The sequence below is a fragment of the Littorina saxatilis genome, linkage group LG8 (genome assembly GCF_037325665.1).
Source record: "Littorina saxatilis isolate snail1 linkage group LG8, US_GU_Lsax_2.0, whole genome shotgun sequence".
Lineage (NCBI taxonomy): Eukaryota > Metazoa > Mollusca > Gastropoda > Littorinimorpha > Littorinidae > Littorina > Littorina saxatilis.
Genome location: NC_090252.1, coordinates 4,762,907 through 4,771,733, shown reverse-complemented (window position 1 = coordinate 4,771,733; position 8,827 = coordinate 4,762,907). Strand labels below are relative to the sequence as shown.

Below are 8,827 nucleotides of genomic sequence, written 5' to 3'. Positions count from 1 at the left end.
CGGGGACCTGTTCTCCACCACCTTGTGGTGAGTAACACTTGTTGGTATGGCTTGGTAGGGTAATCCGCATAAACTTCTTGTCGCTGCAGCTCTGCAGGAGTTGTTTCCCTTGCTTTCAACATTATACCTTATATTGAGTTATGCAGAACTGTATGACAAGATCTGGCCACGGTGTCTCTCTTTTATACTTTGCTCAGCTTTGTGTTCAGCAAAGCAGAGTGATCTCAAGTACCTCTTGATGCCTTTATCTACAAGTGTTATTTGAGTGCTCTGTGCAATCCGGCAAATTGCTAAAGGAAGTACTCCTGGTTACATCAGAAGTGCAGAATTCGAAACGCAGTTTTGAGAAGATGAAGAAAAAGAATAATCAGTTTTGTTTGTTGAACAGGACTTTATCTAAAATCGCCCATTGGTATAAGTGTTTTTTGTCGTGACTGTTTTTCTCATTATAAGCTGTGTTTCGTCTGCCAGCTCATTCAACAACTTGTAAATCAAAGTATGCTGGTTAGCATCCCTTTGATAATGGTAGATTAGTTAGCATTATAAACTGTAGTTTTGTTTTGATCGCATTCAATTCACAATTAAAAATAAGTGGTAAAATATAAATCATAAACAATGAGAGTAAATGCTGAATGAGATACTCTTATGCACACAGGACCGATTCTGTGGTCAATGAAGCCAAGTAGCGACCTGTTTTGCACCGACTCCGAGTTCCCAATTCCCGGTGAACGTTGTCCTGAGCAAAAGTCTGAGCCAGGTCCTTGCAAGCTGACCTCGCCCAATGCATCTCATCTGAACAACCATTTTTCACAGGGTAAGACGAGACGAACATCTTAGAAACGACTGACCTCCCGATGTGTCAGTCAATTGTTTATCGTATATATTCAGCCGATCAATTATAAACAATACTTCTTGAAGTGTGTTCACACAACATCGCCCCACATTTCCGTCGTTTTATCCTTGCTAGTCTTAAACTGGGCGAAAGAGTCAGTACAAAAGGGGAATTAAAAGAAATTGATAACTGTTTGACGCAAATCAATGACGAGATGTGATTCCGTATTTCCTGCCTCTGAAAAGTATCTTTCAAGTACGCTAATTAGGTTAGTACTAAACACTTTCCGCAAATAAGGTTACTTCTTTCTCCTGTACACAATCATCAACACTATCATGTACCCGACAAGGCTACTTCATAGGACAAGAGCATTTTTGTTCTAATTTGAAACATGTACAAAATTACAGATCCTTGGCAGAGCCAACCAGCAAAACTTATTCAGTAAAATGATTTTCGCTGTGCGTAGGAATTAAACAAGCAGGCTGTGCGTGTATGTTGTGTGTCCAAGTGAAAGGATGCTCTCACTTCGTGTCGAGTCCTTGACATATCTGTCATGGCTGACATGTTTCACACTTGAGGAAATTTCGTATCCAATCTCAGGTCCCATCCACCCACCCTTTTAGTCTGCTATTTCAATCAGACCCAACCCGAAAAGAATGTTCCCTAAATGCAGATGGATCGATCCCCCTCCACCCCTGTCCCTATTATACCCCCTCCCCCCCCCCCCCCCTCTCCCCTGTTCCTTTTACGTGCATGCCGGACCTATTAATGTCAGTCGAAAAGTAGTAAATGCTGAAACAGTGAATGGTGCTTGACCGGACCCTTTTATTTCTTCTTCTTCCGCATCTTCTTATTATCGATCGTGAAAATACAATACTATCCAGGTGTTTAAATACTATCCTATCTTTACTTTCTAGGAAGAGCAGCCGAAGAAGGAGATTACGCTGAGATTGATGACTGTAGGAAAGAAGGTAAGTTTCATTTTTGACAATAGTGTCTAAAATACTCACTTCAACATGATAATTGAGTCTAGATAGGTTTTAAATATTAAGTTATTTTGTACATTATGGGTTACGAGAAACTCAACTTTTACGTTCATGTGTATATATGTTACAGTCAATAAGTGAAATCAGTCATTTCATGTAATGACTGAAAATGTTAGTCATTACGTGTAATGACTGTTTCATACAGGCGTTACGTTTAATGACTAACATCTCCAGTCATTACGTGTAGTGACTAAACGTGGCTTTGTGTGGTCACAGTCAATAAGTGAAATCCGTCAATAGGTGACATTTGTTGGAACCATTTTGAAAAATTATTTCTTTCAATGTATTTCTATTTCCATTGATTAAAGGTAGACGGAAGCAAATTTAATGTATGTTCAAGTTGTCTTGTATTTGCACGAAAGGGTGTGATGACAGCTACTGCAGCATTGTAGCCCTGCTTTGAAGCAGGAAAAACTTTCTCGTCTATTTTCCCTGCAGTACACCACTTTTGGTGGCGACAGTGTACTTAAAGCTTTCATTGCAATTAACGACAACTCCCAGAATAGTGTTCGGATCTCCCCTTCCAGGAAAGGAAAATCCCATGGTATAAATCTACAGAGATCAGCTTTAAAAAAAAATTGTATACATGTACAAAGAACTTTTAGTCATTACGCTTATTGCCTGATTTCCCCTTCTTACTGAAACTCAACCAAGCTAAGTTCTTGTTACTTATTGTTTGTCTTTGCACTTCAAAAAGACCATTGGGTCGACATATTTGTGATGGTAACGTATTGTTTTTGTCAATAACAATCGTTCCAACAAATTACCTTTCTTGTTTTTTGATTCTGTCCTTCGTTGAATTTAGGAGATGTGGTCCATGTGAGTTCCAACGTGTACGTGGATGTTGCTGAGATTCAGAGAAGAAAGAGGGAACAACGGAAACAGAAAGAAGTGTGCAATGGGTATGTGTTAGACGTTGTTTCTTAGTTTAACGTAAACCTGCATCAAAATATTGGATGCCAATGAAAACCTCATTGCAGTAGCTCTTAGACTAAACATGTACTTTCCCAAGATGGGGAACACAAACGTAACTTTCTCTAAATGCTTTCGCTGCAGTTATAACTATCTCTTCAATCAATCAATGAGTCTTATATCGCGCATATTCCGTGGGTACAGTTCTAGGCGCTCTGCAGTGATGCCGTGTGAGATGAAATTTTATACGGCCAGTAGATTGCAGCCATTTCGGCGCATATTTACCTTTCACGGCCTATTATTCCAAGTCACACGGGTATAGGTAGACAATTATTAACTGTGCCTAAGCAATTTTGCCAGGAAAGACCCTTTTGTCAATCGTGGGATCTTTAACGTGCACACCCAATGTACTCTTGTGCTGTGATGAAAAAAAAAAAAACATTGTATAACTTACGGTGTGCGTTGACACTCAAAGTCAGAGTTGATAAATATGTACATAAGTGTGAATTGCAACGCATTCAATTTAGTCATATGAATGCTATGCTATGATCCATCTGTGTTACATTTCTGTGTGAACAAGAGTAATTGGGCAGCAGAGAGTGGTTGGTTGATTGTTTTTTGGTGTTCCTTTAGCCTATCTGGCTACCTCAGATCGATTCGAGTATGTTTCTTTTATCAGTTTACATTGTGGTTTTCGTGTTTGAAACTATTTACATTTCGTTTTTTCACAGTACAACGAAGAACGTTCTAAAAAGCTGCAAAGTTGCCGTTTGTTTGCATAAGTATGATAAAAATGAGTGGATTGTTCGAAGAAAAACAGATGTGGGACGGATGGCAGTTATGTGAAAGGCTTATACATAGTGAGTTTATGTGTGACAGTTTGTTCTTCCCGGAGATGATGGTGAAGTGATGTATGTGTCCATTACTAGGAGGATGTGACGTGTGAGAAGATATGATTCTATGAAACAAATCTAAATAGGATTCTACGTACTATTTCGATGTTTGATATCAAACTTAGGTCCGGAAGCTCTGTGTTGAACATTGCCAACTAACAGGGAAGTGAATGTGTGTGTGTGTGTGTGTGTGTGTGTGTGTGTGTGTGTGTGTGTGTGTGTGTGTGTGCGTGCGCGCGCGTGTGTGTGTGTATGTGTGTGTGTGTGTGTGTGTGTGTGTGTGTGTGTGTGTGTGTGTGTGTGTGTGTGTGTGTGTGTGTGTGTGTGTGTGTATGTTTTTCAAACAAAATTAAATCTGATACATTCTTTTTTTCAGAATATAGTGCACAGTTACTTACATACGTGACCAGCGGACAACAGTACCCTTCGTCTATTTTCAGCGGTGTTATAAGCTTACAGATAATCTGTTGTTGATACACATCATGTGGTCTTACAACAGCAAGAGATGATTGCTCCTAAACTTATGACTGTGTCGGTGAAACACAATTATACGCATTGATTGTGTTTGTGTCATCATCAGGTGACATAATCTTCTTTGCTTATGTTTGAGCGTTGAGTTGTAGCAATCGTATACATGTCCCATTTGACTCTTATTTCGTATTCTTTTTTGCACCCGGATAATACAGGAGTGTATAGGTTTCTTCTTCTTCTTCTTCTTCTTCTTCTTCTTCTTTTTCTTCTTCTTCTTCTTAACTTCTTCTTCTTCTTCTTCTTCTTCGTTCATGGGCTGAAACTCACATGTTCACTCATGTTTTTAATGAGTAGGGTTTTACGTCTATGACCGTACTTGGTCTTGTGCTTGCGTGTACACACGAAGGGGGATAAGGCACTGGCAGGTCTGCACATAAGTTGACCTGGTAGATCGGAAAAATCTCCACCCTTAACCCACCAGGCGGCCGAGGCCGGGATTCGAGCTCACGACCTTCCGATTAAGAGGCCGACGTTTTACCACCCCGCCACTGCGCCCGTCGTATAGGTTTCAATGTGTTTCTTTGTTTGTTTTGTATGTCTGTTTGTCTGCTTATCTCTTCGTATTGTGTACATGTTTCTGATGGTGTCGTTGCTAATGTGTCATACCTGTGACAGGTTGATTACAAAATAGGATCACAACTTGTTACTATCTGTAAATCAATCACGAACTTTACTTGAACACCGAGGAAGAAATACCGGTATTTTGGGTTATATTTGTATATATATGTTGTAACCGACGTTTCCGCTCAGCCATCCTTCTTAAGGTTTTAAATAGGGCGTAGCTTACGAAAGATCGAATGTTTCTGCTCGACTCCAATCAATCTTGTACATTCCCGTTGTCATGTGCAGCAGTGTAATTGCTCATCCTTAAAGAAACACCTGGCTAATTTGGTGTGGCCAAAATGTGTGCAATTGAACTATCAACATGTGTAACTTAACAGTCAAGAAGACTGAACGTGCAGCTTCAAAGGACTGTAGAGTGCATTCCCTATTAAACAAACACAGGTTGGGTGTATATAGTTTCGAATTTTTGTTCGGGCAACTGACTTTTGTGAACAGAAAATAGCTTTCTGGTAACTTACTGACAAATGTTAATCGAAAGTAGAATTTAGTTGCAAATAAAGATGTGAAATAGCTTCCTGGTAACCAACAGAAAGATTGAAAAGAACGTAGAATTAAGTTTAAGTTTTGAAATAGTAAACGGTAAGAACCCAGGAAAAAGTACAACTAATTGGTTTTTTACACTTCCTCATGTCTGAAATTTAAACCACTGAGAACATAACATTCCGAATGTAAAAAGTCCATATTAAAAAACCACTGGAAATCCCTAGCGAGGAACTGGTTAATAAACGCTTGCCACTCTAACTGCCCTGTAGTAAGTATTATACATCAAAAATGTGTAATTGCAGTATTTCAAATTCTTAACAGATGCTGGTCATAGAACAACCTGTATATAAGCTTGCTAATGAGCGGTTGTAAGTCCCTGCACTGTGATTTTGTTAATAGCCTGCAGTCACCTTAATTGCTTCCGACCTACTTGGAGGCAGTGAAGAAGAATAAGGTGAAACTTCGTCTTCTGTAAATAAAAAAAATAATTTCTCCTATTATAAAGCCTGTTAAACTGTATATCACATTTTCTGTTGTTCGCATTTATGTTACTTAAATTGTATCTAATATGGCTACTGTTCATTTTGACCAAAGAATAAGTTGTTAGTTTCAATGAACCTTTTTTCACTTCGAAAGTATTGCAGATGTATCATGTTAAAAGAAAGGAGAATGAAAGTGTCAGTATGTGTGTCTGTAACATTGTACTGCTCTTCGTTTAGAACATGCATTATTCTTAAAATGTAATTAGTCAACATAACCCTGCCATACACACGTTAGAAATGTTGTTTCATGACAAATTATACCATATACATGTTGTGCTTCGTAGTACTTCTCTTTACCCGTTCGGCCTAATTAGTCCGAATGAGCTTCGATAGCCATTCTGAAAACATGAATACAGACACAAATGTCCATATCAGGAGCCTGGGCGCCTAATATTGACCAGTGCAGAGACCATCACGAATAATTGTAAAAAGCCTACTATACTTCAAAGTAACATGATACACGCTGGTGTGTAAGTCAAACTTAGGTGCCACATATTACACGTGTCGTGTGCTAACAGGTATATGAACTGGACAGAAACAGTTACTGATCCGTTTAAGCGTCAAATTTGGAGGGAACGCTGCCAAAAGTGTTTAAAAAAAAAGCAAAACAGTCTTGTGGTTTGTGTGTCAATAACTGTTGTGATAGTTAGTTAGTTAGTTAGTTAGCTGTTGCTTTTTGGGTCCAGCGGACCATAATAGGCCAAATCAGGACCCCACAAGTTAATCATTACACATATTTAGATTAAAACAGTTCTAATACACAAAATCAGTAACGTCACCCGAAGGCAACAAAAAAGTCAAAGCAAAGCCCTATATTTCAAACAAATTAAGTAGTTTTAAAATTCAAATCTTAACATAAAGACCAGACTCCTTTAAAAACCCAAAAAGAGCTGTAGAGTTGACCTCTGTAAAAATACGTTTCAAGCTCGAGGTGCCAAAATACTTTTCTCGTTGATCATACAGATTAGCACACTCGGTGATAAAATGACTCACAGTAAAATCAGTATCACAGGCGTGGGCACCATGGTGCCTCTTCTCTTTTAAGCAGATGAACGTGAGTTAGATAAGTGTGACCAGTATGTAACCTGGCCAAAACACTTTGACCTGTGCAAGCTTCCCAGAGAGTGTATATGCGTCGAATTAAATAGTGTTGAGCGTTCCAGTGCAGTTGGATTGTCAGAACAGGAGATGGACCATATATTAAGGGGACTTCACCTATATTGAAAGCAAACGTTGTATTGATCCATTATTTGCACACTCATTCGGGCTTTAATTCTAGTTCCATGTATTTTGTGTGTATCTTTTTAATAAAAAAAAACTCAGAACCATAATAATCATCTTTGAGTAACTACTATAATCACGATTTTTCTTTCAGGAGAGAGAGAGAGAGAGAGAGAGAGAGAGAGAGAGAGAGAGAGAGAGAGAGAGTGTGTGTGTGTGTGTGTGTGTGTGTGTGTGTGTGTGTGTGTGTGTGTGTGTGTGCGCGCATGCTTTTGTTTTCTTATGTACATCTTTGTGCTGTGAACGAATTGAGCAGGTAACAGTCAACTTCTAATGGATACGTACAGAAAACGACACTCAAATACACATTTAATATTAGCAAGTTTTCAATCGGCTACAGACATCAACAGTTAATAATGTCAAGATATAAACTGATGATTTTGAATTTCAAATCAAAATATTCACACACGCAGACACTCACAGACAGACGCACGCACACAGTTTTCTTTTCACGCCTGGCTGCTTGTATTTGACGGTTAACTATGCATGCATAGAGTGGGACGAAACGCCTGTTCTTTTCTTTTTTGGAATCGCATTATAGCATTCGAATATCCCCCCCAATGTGTCCCCCGTCCAATCATTGAGGGTATAGTCACATTGTCCGCTGCGCATGCGCGTTGCTATTGTTGTGCTCTTTCGACTTTTGACATGCACTTACAGGACCATACACGTAAAATCCAGGTCGTGGAAAACCACACAAAACAGTATACAATGATCGTGGAAGTTGTAGCCTAAGGAACACAGAAAACGACGACGACGACGAAAAACATGGACATGAAGAAGACAAAGACAACAAATGAGACACAGCAAAACAAGTTAGCCGAGGGAGTAAGACGGATATGCTCTCATCTCTCTCTCCTTCACACACACACTCTCTGATCTTGAGTGTGAATCAATACAAGTATTTGACGATTGATCGTCCTTCCTTGTTACCCCATCATGCTCATACCAAAGCGTGTGCCAGCAACTTCAAATACATACATTTGCCCAAACCCACGTATGACATGCACGGGGGGCAAAAACAGAATGACTGTCACAAACGATATTTTAAACCAACTAAAAATGAACAGGTAGCAGCTGTTGGCTTAAGTCGATACTTTTGCAATGAGACAAGCTGTGTATACGTTAACGTTTCAGATGGCAGCAGAACAGAAGGAGAAAATCTCACCTTAGTTTGTAGCGTAGTATGTAGACCGTGACCGTCCTTGCCGGAAAGTTAGTCAGTATGATATAGGGCTACTCAGACTTGAGTTCTTCCTGGTCTGGTTACAATGTTATGGTTCGTTTGCACGCATTGCATTATTTTATAACTTGCTGGGGCATATTCAAACCTGTCACCAAATCAGTGTGGGTTGCCAGTAACAACGGCCGCAAGGCCGATAATCACAAACACAGCCAATGAAAACCCGCAGGGGGTTCTCTCCCTCTTCCATTGGTGGTTCCCATGACACGAGAGTACACATTGCGATCGTCTCGCTTTGATCCAGTAAATTTGAAGTACAAAGGGGAAGACAGGTTTGGAAGAGTCACCGTTTGCGGGTGCATGTTGAGAACTTGTTTTACGCTAAATATAACATAGCAATTGCTTTACATGTAACAGATGTGCTGATTGGTGTGCACAATAAGGATGGCTTAAAACAGGATATGTATAAGTATCTCAATCATTTAATTTTGATTGGAAAA

The 8,827-nt window shown here is 39.5% G+C and overlaps 1 protein-coding gene and 1 long non-coding RNA gene across 2 annotated transcripts in view; one reads left to right on the top strand and one right to left on the bottom strand.

Moving 5' to 3' along the window:
* LOC138974935 (uncharacterized) overlaps positions 1-4,414 on the top strand; it is a 4,526-nt gene extending 112 nt beyond the window's left edge. Inside the window, exons 1-5 of the mRNA XM_070347647.1 lie at positions 1-27; positions 656-814; positions 1,750-1,803; positions 2,684-2,780; positions 4,060-4,414. The exon at positions 1-27 is cut by the window's left edge and continues 112 nt beyond it. Of these exons, the coding sequence (XP_070203748.1) occupies positions 1-27; positions 656-814; positions 1,750-1,803; positions 2,684-2,780; positions 4,060-4,066 (344 nt within the window). The 3' untranslated portion in view covers positions 4,067-4,414. The remainder of the gene's footprint in view (positions 28-655; positions 815-1,749; positions 1,804-2,683; positions 2,781-4,059) is intronic.
* The window catches only part of LOC138974938 (uncharacterized), a 28,322-nt gene extending 19,850 nt beyond the window's left edge, over positions 1-8,472 (bottom strand). Inside the window, exon 1 of the long non-coding RNA XR_011458455.1 lies at positions 8,313-8,472. This is a non-coding gene — a long non-coding RNA (uncharacterized lncRNA). The remainder of the gene's footprint in view (positions 1-8,312) is intronic.
* Between the last annotated feature and the right edge of the window lie 355 nt (positions 8,473-8,827).